Source organism: Passer domesticus, chromosome 1, assembly GCF_036417665.1.
Source record: "Passer domesticus isolate bPasDom1 chromosome 1, bPasDom1.hap1, whole genome shotgun sequence".
Taxonomy (NCBI): domain Eukaryota; kingdom Metazoa; phylum Chordata; class Aves; order Passeriformes; family Passeridae; genus Passer; species Passer domesticus.
The window spans coordinates 8,255,176-8,269,340 of NC_087474.1; the positions used below are offsets into that span (position 1 = coordinate 8,255,176).

Below are 14,165 nucleotides of genomic sequence, written 5' to 3' on the forward strand. Positions count from 1 at the left end.
ACAAGGGGATTAAGCAGACTTATATCTCTTAGATAAAAGGCCATAGATTTCAGGTTCTAGCTCATCTGTTCCCATCACCTCATTCAGCCCAAGCATGAAACTTTCTTCTCCTTCTGAAAAGTACATCATCACAAACAATCACATATTATTATTACTTCCAATACATAAAGCAGTTTCATAACCTCTGGGAGAGGAGTCTAAGACTTCAGCTTACAAAAAAATACTGGAAAAGACCTTTTGTAAATTCACACTTTCTGAAATTCTAATTTATGTATAATGCTCCAAATTTTGCACATTTGTCTTTACAAGGCAAAAACCTGCAAAACACAGAAAATCCTGCAAAATACAGAAAATCACCTCTGCTTCTGCAAATACCCTCTCTTATATGGTAGTCAGATAACAACCTCATAATGTTATCACCAAAAGCACGCATACCCTTCTTGCAGTACTGTTCTTAATTTAAAACCTCATAAAGGATTATAATTATTTTAACCAAAAAAGCATGGTAACACATGAAGCAGCGGTAGGATCCAATCCATCTTGGTGCTGAGCTTGTGCTACAGCACAAACCAAAGAGACTCCTTCATGTAAGCTGCAAACATCAACTGGATTGTGCAGGCACAAAGGAGGCATCTCAAGAGAAATGCACTCTGCCTAATTCTCTGGAGACCTTCAGAGGCACCTACTCCCTTCATCAACTAGAGGGGGAATTTATGGACTCAAGTCAACACCAACACTTCATTAAATGCCTAAAATATAGGAGCGCAAGCTAGGGAGACTAAATCTCTCCTGATCACTTTTAAACCCCTTCTGGTTTTCTTGCTGGACTGCAAATGGAATTGTTGTCCTTTATTAGAACTTCTCATGTCAGCTGCAATATAGACACACACATGAGAATAAAGTGGGTGGAAATTTAAGTTCCTATTCTTTTCCTTGTTGTGACCTTCTGAACGATGTTTTCTTCCAAAACCAGTGGTGACCAAAATGAGGGTACACATCCTGAGTTGTTGCTCATGCTGAAACCAGCCAGTCAGTGCCACCAACATGACTGCATTAAACATGCTCCTCTAATTACACTTCCCAAAGTGCTTGGATTTTTTAGAAAGACAGAATCAAAATGTGCCATATGCGCCACCCTCCTGTTAGAAATGTGATGAAAAAGACAGTGAAAAGGGAAAAAAAAAAAAAACCAACTCTGAATGTTGTTATCACTGTCCTTCTGGGCCTCCTGAGCCCTCCCTGCTTCCTCCTGCCAACAGCTCAAACCACCTCACGCTGCTGGCAGCAGTGCAGAGGCATTGCCTTGCTGCACAGGGAAGTGGCAGGAATGCAGGATTTTTCCCCTTGAAGGCTGGTTTCAGTCTAAGTGAGGAGACTGCCCCACAGCCACAGGGCTTGGAAGATTCCTGGTTTCTGCACACCTCGAGCACTATAAACAATGGGCTAACAGGTGGAAAGTACTCCAAGAAACAGTAACTGTGGACAACCCAGGGTCAGCTGAGATGACTTAGATAAGACTGCAGGTATGACTGATAGCATTTTCCAGCAAATTCAACAGCTTTACAGAAATATTTCTGGCCAATGCTACCTCTGAATAAGATTACATGGAGTCATTCAGCAGTCACACACTTCTAAACTATTTTCATTAAAGTTTTATTCTGTTTATGAATCAAAAGAAATTATTTCCTGCTGCCACTTTACAAAGCAATCCATTGTTTTATTTTCTCTAGGGAGATCCTGGCACCTATGAGCAATAAGGACTGAGGAGCCTTAGCTCAGCTAACTACCCCTTCACTGCACATTGTGGAGCTCAAAAACACATTTGCAGACTGATAAGTGCATTTACCCTGCAAAGCAGAGGGTACTTGCCATTCTTACTAGGCCCCTTGCTAGTGTTTCTCATGGCTTTTTTGGGCACTGAGATATTTTTCAAAGGAAATATCTACAAAATTTAAAAGGAAGAGGATTGCGGCAGAGGGAAATTAGAAGAACTGAAAAATGTCTTTTATTGAATGGTATAAAAGTTCCAAAGTATCTCCTCACTCTCCTCCACTTGTATCTGCAAGGCAAAGAGAGGGAGAGTTCACCTCTGGTGAGCTGTTTCTGTTGCTGAGGTCCAACAAGCCACAGCATCCCCAGAAGGAGAGAAATTCAGGTAAATAAGGTATTACAGAGATGTGCATTTATTTTTGAGCAGAACATAAACTGGGTCAGCTCTCTGGTTTCATTGTGACCCACAGTGACACAAAACATGAGCATTTCTGATCAAGCCAAATCATCTGCTTCTGTGCTGGAGCTGAGGGTGCTGATCCTTCCATGTAATCCTAACCCAGCTTCGCCTTCGGCACATCTTGTATTTATGGTTTAACTGCTTCCTTAAGTAAACATCCCACTGCCTGCCTGACCCTCCTATTAGGCTTGCCCTGATAGCAAAGCTAAATGCATATTTTGATGCTAACACATATTTTCTTCCTAATTGTATCATCTGAGTCCATTAAGAACAATTTTTCCCCATCCTGTATGTCACAGCACATAGGCAGTCTCCCCTGAATCACTGATTTTTGTTTGCTCAGGTTAGACTTAACAAATTAACTGTTTTTCCTCTCTCTGTGTGGCTCGCACTCTCAAAACCCTACAGCATTTTTTTACCCTTCTTTGAACCCTCACCATCTAAGATGTCACATCTGCTGTTAGATAGTTAACACATGTATGAGTTCAGCCAGGGTTAAACAGGATTGACTGAATTACGGACACTGAACACCATAACAGTGATCTTGACCAATCTCTTTTTTAAAGTTTATTTACTGCCATATGAAGACAATTCTTTCTTGCAATTTTGCAGAAATTTGCAGAGCCAAAATAAATGGTACCCCTAAGCAACTTTCCTTTAAGCATGATTTTGAGATGATTTTTTATGTTTCCCAATAATATCACTGAAAACGATTTTGCTCAATTTGAAGTAGTTGAAACTGTTTGCAGATGTTAAATTAGTATTTCCATCTACATAGAAAATCTTGCTCTTATTTCCATACAAATATATTGCCTAGATATTTTTGAATCTTTTTTGCCTCAGAATTTGTATTTATTTTGAGATTGGACAACTGGAAATGTTTGGGGTTCCCAATCCTTCCCCCCAGCTCCCAAGTATTTTACTTAACTATGAAAAGAAATCAAGTGAATTTTAATTATGGTTAGGCAATAGTGGAACAGTCAAAACTGTAACAAATGGTTTTCTGTCATGGAAACAACCCTTTCAAACTGCACTTGTCCACCCGATATTAACATAATAATTAATTAATTACTTTTGGAGGGGGATGGCAGTGATGTATTTACTCAGATGATAAACTCTGAGGCAGCATCTGGTTTAAAATCCTGCCCTGCTTTTGCTCAGTTTTGTAGCTGACTCAATCAAGGCTGAAGGAGGTCAGTAACTTGGCTGAGGTCAAATTAGGTTTTTGGGTTTTGCCTGCCTTCATTCCTTTCTCCATTATGTGAGGTTGGCTTGTAAGAACTTGAAAAATACGTCAGAAGATAGTACTTTCAAATATATGTCCAGAAAAGGAAAGAAGTTTAAAAATTATGACCCAAAAGTATGACATGACGGAGAGAAGTTCGCAAAAACATAGCAAACTATGAAGTAGAAAGGATGCTTACTTTAGGTAAAAACAGAATATACAAGCAAAATAACACAACTTTTGGTCAAGTCCTTCACCACAACCTAACTTCTACTTAGCTAATGTCAATGCACTCTAGAGAGACAGTAAATATTTAAAGAAAGTTGAAAATAAGACACAAAAATTGGAGGATTACTCTACAGCTCTCCCAGCAGGACAGAAACAAGCTCCACCAGCCCCAACTACCGGACTCTGACTCTTACACACAAAAAACTCTTCATGTGTCCATCTTCTACACTGACACTGGTCTCAAGCTGTGCTTGGAAGTAACCCAAGATTTCCAACATAGACTCCATCAACAGAATATATTTGGATCATTACAAACACGAGAAATCCAGTTTGGAAGAAATTCATCCAAGGACAAAACCAAAAAAGGCTCAAAATTCAGATGCCTTTTCTAAGAGTGACAGAAATAAATTGCTCCATATCACTAATCTTCTGTTGTCTTCTCAGCTCAGATAACTCCACACACTGGAGATACATGAGAAAAAGCAGTGAGCTGATCAGAAATTGGGCAGCTTTCTCCACTTGTCCAAGCTGAGCTAAACATAAATGAACAGGACAAGAAGACACCACAGGGCTTTTTTTTCTTAAAAGCAAGCATGCAAACAATTCATATGTTCACGTTAAAAGAGTGTTCCCAAGAGAAGAAAAATAAAGATATAATGAAAAAAAAGGAAATAAAAATGCCTGTTGTAATTATACAAACTTAAGATTACCAGCGAAGCTCAGGAATATTTTCCACCTGTGAAAACACATCTTCCCTGTCATTTAAAGCTCTCTCTTTCCAAAAAGCTGAGCAGGTGCCTAAAATTCTGTCACAACCGCTGGTGCCACGAAGTCAGAAGTGCCTTACCAGGATCATGTGACCGGTGGAGATGTCCATGTTGGACTGGACCGGCTCCTCACACCAGGACGAGGTGCTGCTGCGGGCCGAGGGGCTGGGGATGGGCCCATCGCTGAGCTGGGAGGAAACGCTGTTGATGCGGGACGAGTGCAGCGGCTCCGGGCGGTCAGAGCTCTTCACTGCCATGCGCTGCCGGCATAGCTCCTAGAGAGAGAGAGAGAGGAGGAGACAACCCACAGTTAAGAGTAATTACAGGATAGAGTCTACTAAAGACATGTGATTTGCAATATGTTTCCAGGGCTGGAAGTGTTTTCCCCCTCACTGCAGTAATTTTTGGGCGGCTGTCTGTTCTGTTAAGCAGAGCTACAAAGGGATGCTCAATGAAATTACTACACGATGACTACCCTAACCTTTCAAAAGTGCAATTATGACTGCACGCACATCTCCATATAGATAACCAAAAATCATATTTTGGAGCTTGACTCCTCTAGCAGATATATATATGTTTTCCTCCCCCACATTCCGCAAAGCCACTTTTGAACCACACAACCTCCTGAAGTTAATGGGGTTGCACTGGAGTAATTGAGAGCACTGCTTGGCCCTGGATATGCAAACTCAGCAAGCTCACGGCAACTGAATTGATGTGCTCTCCAATGTAAATCCTAGCTGATGGATGCCTCATTTCTCTTCATTAAAATAGCAAACTCGCAACACTTCCTCCCTGATGTGGGGCAGAGAGGATGAAGAATGACATTAACGAAGAATAAAAGCAGAAATCTGTCATTGCATTGTTTAAGCAGCTTTGGCGAAGAAAGAAAATTCCAGCTATCACACACACTAATGCAAGTCATGTTGAAACACCAAAATAGATAGCGCTGGGAATACGTATTTTCAGTTGCTGTCATGCATAGAATTTGTGCAAATATACAGAATTCTGGCCAGGTAACAGAAATCCTGCTGGTAAAACCAACTCCTGATAGTATAAAATTCTGGTTCTTACAGGATGAGCAGACCCACAGTCACACTGTCATGTTGTAATGCTGTTAGAATCAACTGTGGTGGTGAGATCACAGATATTTTAATAAAATGATCATTTTTAACATGACTATTGTCCATGAGGGGTCCTTGGCTGCGTGGCAAGTCTATAGGATGTGACCATATTGCACACACAGTGTGGGTACACATTTATCTCAGATTACTCATTCTGCACAGATGAGTACTAAGAGCTCAATCTTTTGCCTCAGGCTAACAAAATAATACAGGCTGAAAAATTCATACCATTGGAATGCCATGGCTTCTGTTTTCTTATTCATTGATATTTTAGTTGCAGCCCAAATGCCAACAGCAGGATGATCTGAAAACCATTATTTATCAACTGCAATAAAATCCTTTCAGACAGTTCAAAATATAACTTAAGACTATGTTTGGGGCATTTCTTAACCTTGCAAACTCTAGGACACTGAAGGGGGATCCTAATCCATGCAGCAGCAAGCATTCAAAGAAACTCCCTGAAACCACTGTATTGAGTCTCCTCCTGTCACCACAAGACAATGATTAAAGACCCCTTCAAACATTCTTTTCTACCAAAACTTCTGTCTTACATGCCATTAGAGATGCTTATGTGAACTTTTACTACTTGATGGTATTTAATACACTATGTATAGACGTATATATGTATGCATGCATGTACAAATTAAGATAAATTGAGATTAAATTTGTATCATTTATGAACAGGACTATGTTTCACTGTCTATTACAAAAATACAGTCAACAGAAGCTTGGGAAGAAGAGATTTCCAATTCTCTGCGGTGTCAGCTGTTGGAATAACTGTACAGAAGACTGTCACAAGTGAAACTGCTACCTGACTCCATCACTGCATTTTTGTATATTTATTGATTTTGTCTAGGCTATGAAAAAGTTTTCTATTTTTTACCAAAAGTAGGGGTTTTCCACACTTGAGTAGTATATATTCTGTCAGTTGGTACCTTTGTAGCTTCCTACTAATTTTAACATGAAAAATATTAGAAAAATAAATTAAACTTCAAAAATAGGTTGAATTGAGTCACATATATTGCTGTTAGATAGGTCAGTTGAACTACCAGTATTAAACCCAAGACTTTTTAATAAAGGAAAAAAGTCATTGTATCTCTTATTTTTAAAGGTAGGAACAAATAAAAATCCTCTTTTTCTCCTTTTCTCTGGAGGATCACACACTTTATAAGAAAGGATAGCAATAGTCCTCAATGTCTATTACTAACCTCAGAATGACCCTGCAGTAGTGTAATTTCAAATCCCTGCTTTTAGCAGATTTTGGGAAAAAGTATAACAGAGTGGAAGCTTTTTAGACAGAAAAACAAATCTACAAAAACACCAAAAAGCTGCTCAGATGTTTAGACATCAGCCATTCCTAGAGGGAATGGTTTATTGGACTAAGCAAAAGTATAATAAGTAAAGGTATAAAAAAAGAAGTCTGTCACAAAACTGCTAGAAGGATATGTCTTCTGGCTAGCATGCCATGTGGCATTGATATGAATTTATTATATTCTAATAGACATCCTGCCACTTGACTCACCCCAACTCTGTGCTAACAATAGCATTTGTACTCAAACAGGATCTTTGTTTTTAAGTTGATCTGTTCCTGCTGTTCATATCCTGCCTCAAGTCATAATCCTCTGCTTTTACAAGTGGTTGCTGTGGAAAGGATTATAGACCTCTACTAACAAAAAAGAATTGAGATCAAGTGATCTCTAAGAAATTAATGTACCATTTTTACATTATAATGACAAAAGAAACAATATTATAGACAATTGATTCTGGAACAGATTAACTTCTAACCAAAATATCTTTTTGGACATGAAGTATTTAATATGTTACTAAGAAATGTTGTTTTAAAATGAAGTTTAATATGTTCATGGTCCTCGTGGAAGAAGGTGAAGTTGAGAATCACAACAAATTTAAATATATTTAAAAAAAAGTACCTCATCTCAAATATTAACATATTTCTTTCCTGAAATATACAGAACGAAAACAATCATTCCCAGAACTGCTGTAACTGTCAAATACCTCAAACAAAGCAACCACGTCACTGCACTCTGTAAAAATGTTTAATGTAAACAGGAAGGTCAAATCATAACTGAAGAAAAACACCCCTGAATTTCTTGATTGGAGTTTTAAATCTCCATGACAATGGGTTTTCCCCTGCCTGTAAACAGAACTTTTTGGGTTGAATTTATTTCCAGATCAGTCTGACAGCCCTCGACAGCTCTTCCTTCCCCCTCTGCCAGGCAGCCCAGCCCTGGCTGAGGAACCTGCCCCATCCCCACACGCACATCAGCCACCCCAGCACAGCTGCAGCTTCTGCTTCTCCAAAGCCACCTCTCTGCTGGCCCAGCCAGTCCAGCTCCCACTTGGGTTTCTAGCCTGGCACTGCAGGGATAACGTGTTCAAGACCATCCAGGTAAAACTTTGATGTACAGGATGCTCTGGGGAGCCATATGGGCTCCTCCAGGACACATGGACAAGGGATGTCCAGCTCAAAGCAGGGAAATGTCTTCATGAGGAATTTGGCCTTGAGATGGGTCATCAGCATTCCCTTCCTACAAAAGGCATTGGGAATAATAGGGTCTCACAGTGTGGGGTGTTTCACACCATCCCATGGCACTTACTGAGCTGGCACCTCTTCACAAATGCACAAAGCCCCAGAAGGTACAGACCCTCATAAATACAATATCTGCCACCTGTGCACTTCTCTGCGTGCTCAGGTATGCTCTGCCTTCCTCTCCAAAATCTTTACTCTCACAAGCATTTTGCAAATCAGCCATTTACCAAACCACAACTAGAATTCAAACTTGACTAAAATGACAAAGCTTCACACTGTGAGAATGACACAAACTGTATTTCTGTATTGTCTCAGCCATTAAAAATATTTTCTAAGAATGAATTCAATTTACTGCTGCATTTCTATATTTAGCAGAGTGGCTGAGGCTATTTCTGCCATGCTGAGACTCAGTAATGTCTAGCCATTGTTTGTGTATAGTTCGAGTGCCATTCTTCATTTAAAAGCATCATTTACACCTAAAAAAGCAACCATAATGCATACAGTGAAAGATGAAGAAACGATCCTCCTGACCTTCAGGCTATGATCTAATGGATGGGTTGGACATAAACATTTATTTAAAAGGTAATTTGAAGTTTATGACATTATTTCCCATCGCATGGGAATTGCTATCATACTGAGGCACTTACTCTGTTTTTTATTTCCCAACATTTATTATCAAACTTATATGGCGGTCACATGCAGTATATAATGGAGAAGTAATATCGCTGCATGACAAAAACTGCCATAACCAAGATAAATATTCTGTAAATAATGTTGAGTTAAATGACTTCAAAGTACTGCACCATGATCATCTGCAGTGAGCTTTTTATTTGACACACAATTGATAACCTTAAACAAACTATAAACAGTATTCTTGGAAACCCCCCAGTCCTCCTCACAATGAGGTTCTAAAATATTCCTAATACTTGGCTGTCCACACAGAGACAGGGAGAAGCATGAAGGGCAACTATTTCCTCAGGTACAAACAGATTTTTGAATCCTTGCATGTCAATTGGGAATGAACCACTCTGCAGCATAAACACAGTTTATCCATATTTAAAGAAGGGCATGAAGAGACTTGCTGCACCTCCTGGACAGAATTGAGAACCAATCTTTCCACCATGTTTTGTTAGGCAGGTCTCTGAACCTGAAGAGGTAAGAAACTCTCATCTCAAACAAGGAGGCATCAAGTCTGTTCAGAAATGGAGCCCACAGATATCTGTCCAGGCTGGCTTGGAGATGTGACCTGCTTGCCAGCAGAAGTGTTAGGCCATGTCACCAGCCAGGGACAGGAGCCGTGACTTCTGCCCCGTGGCTTTGTGATGCACAGCAGCCACTCGTGTCACAGAAGGGCAAGGCAGCAAAAGAGAACTCAGAGAAATTTTTATTTGCCATCTACTGGAAAATCCACTTAAGGAAACTGGAAAATCCATTGAAGCTACACAGTTTACTGAAACATTTGGTTTTAGAGAGAAATATATGTATATGTCCTGGTAAGGATTATGAGTACAGGTAACCATAGAACTAAAACAAGATGTAACAAAGGCTAATGGGTAATATTGAATCTTTTCCCTTGCTTTACTTGCAAAAGTGGAATTTGAGAACTGACTGGAGAATCCCAGTTAAGACATGGCCAACTTTCACCTCAGCTCTGCAGTCATTAAACATGAGCCATTCCACCTCAAAGCTGCCTCCAGAGAGGAGGCAAATACTAAATGCAAGTTCTCTAAGCAATACCTTCAGGTATTCCAAGTCCAGCCTGTGATGATGGCACATGAATCATTCTCCTCTAGCTGGTACCAGGAGCATGATAAATGTTCAGTCCAAAGCAAACGAAAATAGCTTCGTATCTAAAACACTGCTCTTCTTTCCAAGCCACTGTCACCTCAGATCTGACTAACAGCAGATCTGGGATCTGAGGGAAATGTCAACTTTTCAGTTTATTTAGAAAAAGAAACATAATTTCATTACTATACATTAATGAAAATAATAGATTTTGTAACTGATACCAAAATTTGCACAAAACCAAAAATTAAGTCCAGGAAATAGGAATAACATTTCCACACTTTAAGGAATTTTTTGTTTTGCAAACTAAAATGGAAACCACTTGAGTTAGTCCAGAAACAAGTGCGGCAAAATTATTCTAGAATTAGCAAAAATATAAGAGAGGATAAAGCTTTCCATGGATAATTATTAAGAAAATGCAGAGACACTAAACAAAGAAATTATTGTTTATTAAAAGTGATAGCTGAGTGTACACCAAGCCCTTCCAACCTGACCTGCCTAATATTCTATCAATCAAGAAACAAATCTGAATAAGCAGGCATGATCACAAGAACACTGTGTTAATTTTATATGTGAAACGAACATATTTCGCAGATATTTTAAATTAAAATGCTGACACTTAATACTAAATTATTCAAGACTACACCTTTTAATAAAATGTATAATGAAGATTAAGAATATAAGTAATCTATATGCTAGGTATGGAGGAATAAGACCTTTAAAATGCTTTATTTTTTTCCCCCTCAGCTTTAGCACATTTAATTCAACAGAAGTCTCATTCTCCTTTTCAGGAGGTATTGTTCTCAGGATGAGCTGAGGTCTGCATGTACAGCCTGGATTTCACTGCTCTACAATGAATGCAGTCATAAGACAATGGGATTAAAAAAATGAAAAAATAAGATAAGCTCTTTTTTTAACAAATGGATCTAGGACTATAAACATCATTATTCTCTAACTAAATTTGCTTAGTGTTACTACAGGGTGAAGCTAAAGTCATTTGGCTGCCTTTGTTTTGCTTTTGCATACTTGATAAGCTTTCAGGTGTTATAAATTTAACTTTAACTTATTTACTGTATTTGTAGCTTTGGGGATAATTACAGCTTTATTACCATTTATTTTTTGAGTTATTGAAACATACTTTCAAGCTTTAGCTTAATTTTAACATACATTTTTTCCAGGAATAAAAGAGCTGTTTACATATGTGGAATATTTGCATGTAAATTTTCTATCCTGCTCAGAAAAGACAACTATATCTGATATCTGTGTCCCTTCAGGAAAGGGATAAAGGCATATGTTGAAAAAATTATTGAGAGTAATATTTTGAAAGACACAGCATCAAACATATCATTACACATCCATACTCTGGACAATTCGTTTTTATCTAGACTTGTATGTGATAGATCTTGGGAGGAACAGAAACAAAAAAAAAGAAAGACTAAAAGAAGAAAGCAAAATAAATTTCTTTGACTGTCAATGCAGCCTTCATGTGTCCAGTTCAGTTCACTATCTGCCCTCTTGTACCACATTTTGTATATCTGAATATAACTCCGAACCTTGGGACGGGGGCATTACTTGGCTTGATTTTTAAATGATTGAAAACCCAGGGATGCTGCTTCTTTTTGAAAACATCACAGCCAAATACAGGCTTGAGAATCATTCTCCTAACAAAACCTCAATTTTGATTGTGGCCTGTGAAACCTAAAATTTCAATTATTTTAGCATTGTGTGTGTTTCCTGGTGATGACTCATGTCATTATGATTCCCCTTTCCCTAAAAAAGTTAAGGCCATGAAGAAAAGGAAAGGCAAAGTAAACATGGCTAACTTTAAACAAAAAATGACTTTTCCTTTTTAAAAAAAATTTCTTTGATTTCTTTGTTTTATTCCCTTTCTTTAAATTCAAACATGTGCACAGTCTTATCCTACCAAATTGAATGAAAAGCCATCATGCTCTTGTACACATCTCCAGGTGTCCAGCAGACATGAAAATTGCACAGCACCAAAGGTCCTGTCTATGCAACACAGCTTGAGAAAATAGCTTTACTTTCATTCTTTCAGCAACCTCTCCTCAACGATCTGAAGTAATCTGAATAGTCCAGAAGCGCCTGAAGGAGGGAGATACCTCCTACATGGCTCACACTGCCAAGGAAGACAGGACAGCATAGGTCTAACGATATTTCTCTGAAATATTGATAGTATTGCCCTGCAATCCATGCCAGGAAAGCACAGGTATCTTTGGGGATAATACTGCTTTCCAGAGGGTCAGTGAAATTTGAAGACCATGTTTAGGTTACTCAGCTGGGGAACGTTTCCCTACACAAAAATGCAAAAGACTAATGAGTGGGACTGCATGAGTAGGACAGTTTAGAGCCTTTATTTGTAAAAGTTTTATAAAACAGGCTAAACAGGACTCCAGCACCCTGGTCTTCACAAACAGGAGATACACAAAGAAAGGCTGTGATTCTTTAGACTGATTTGGAAGAGTATCTTCCCTGCATGATGACATCATGGTGGCTTCCCTAAGAATTTAAAGGATCTACCTGGACGACTCCAAGGAAATCAGTGCCTGTTTTGAATAGGTTATATCTGCAAACTGTGTACCTGAAGTCACTTGAGATCTACCGGTGTAAAAGCACCCAATTTTTCTTCTCAGGTTGTTCCTGACAATGTCAGAGTTTTACTGGCCTTGCAGTTCAGACAACTGCAATTCTGGAAGCGATGGTATCACACTGACCTACCTGTCACAAAAAAAGTGGTTTCAACCACTGCTGGTTTCTAAACTGCATTTCCCACATTTCAGCTGTGCCTGGATATAATGTTTTACAAGTATATGAGAATATGGCAAGTGTGAAGCTGCAAGAGGAAAGATTTCTTAAAGGAGTAACCAGAGAAATAAAAAAAAATAACACGTAAAACAAACTTCACCTTTGCCATGTTTTGTTCATCTTAACTAACTCTAATACATGCTCATGAGGGCACAGCTGCTCCTTAATATGAATTGGCACAGAAAAAACCCCACTAGTACAGAGAGAGCCACACAGCACAGTATGGGTTACCAATAAACCATAGCAACAATTGAATTAACCTGAAAGGCCATGCAGAACCACATGTAAATCCATCATGTATTTTGACTTTGTCTAACCCACCCAAAGCCTGACCAGCTTCCAGCAGATGCCAGTGCTCTTAAAGATAACTGCCACAAATGTTTCCTTTTTCACTGCCAGCATTTATAGTTGCCTGGGGCTCAAAGTAGGCAAAAAACGCAGTCCCAAGACAGCTGTAGTTTCTCAGGAAAGCTATACATTAAGGCTGTGTAGTCCACTATTTTATTGCCCTGCAGGACTGAAAATGGAAGATCATTTCTGCTAGAAAGAAGAATTCTCAGCAGCCAGCAAGACTCAGTGAGCACTTCCAGCCTGGAGAGAAACAAAATAACCACTAGTTTGTACCTAAAAGTGTTATTCTGCCCCACTGCAAAGACTAGTATTGCTTCTCCCTAAATCTGTGTAACTGCATTCATGGTAACAGAGTTTCTAAAAGCAGTCAGAGAAATGGGAAAAGAAATCCTAAAACTTCTAAAAACCCCAAATACTTTTTTTTCTCCACAAAAGGCAGACATGCACCAGAGGTGATGCAAGGATAAAGGAAGTATTTACCAAAGATGGCCATCAGTGACACAGGTTTTTTTATAACATCATCTATCATGACAGCCAGAATTGCCAGTCATTACCCTCTCCTGATTTGAAAACTAAACTCACTGCTTTTCACCCACTCTCCACTGAAAAAAAAAAAAAAATTAAATCCCTCATCAAGTCTGCTGGGAAGACCAAATGCAAATTTAGTGCACAAGTGTTAAAAAAGGATCTATAAAGAACAAAGTTGCTACTAAGTCAGAGTAGGTTATTAAGAGACAAATCTTAGGTAATACAGAGAAACCCTGTTAAACTATGGGAACAAATAGGATGTATGAGTTTCCTCATGTCTCTGAGTACAGACATTCTTTCTATTACACATCACAAAAGTCTTCAAGGATTAAAAAATGGTCAATATTTCTACACTTTCACTGTATTGATGTCATAGGAGATGCTGGACAAATTAACAGGGATTTAATACTTGGTACTGATGGTCAGAGATACAGAGAGACTTCACATTTTGGAGAAGACAGCAACAGCAGCAAAAGTGCACAATTTTTCTTGGGCTCTCCCACATCTCTCTGTACAGCTGTGCTCTCAGCTGGATCAGGGCTGTGCCCTGAGAGTGCCT

At 38.9% G+C, this 14,165-nt stretch overlaps 1 protein-coding gene across 2 annotated transcripts in view; it reads right to left on the reverse strand.

Annotated features, from left to right (window-relative positions):
* Positions 1-14,165, reverse strand: part of PTPRN2 (protein tyrosine phosphatase receptor type N2) — a 630,571-nt gene that overhangs the window by 80,953 nt on the left and 535,453 nt on the right. For both annotated transcript variants that reach the window (XM_064385950.1, XM_064386029.1), the window contains one exon: positions 4,531-4,725. In XM_064385950.1, coding sequence (XP_064242020.1) covers positions 4,531-4,725 — 195 coding nt within the window. The remainder of the gene's footprint in view (positions 1-4,530; positions 4,726-14,165) is intronic.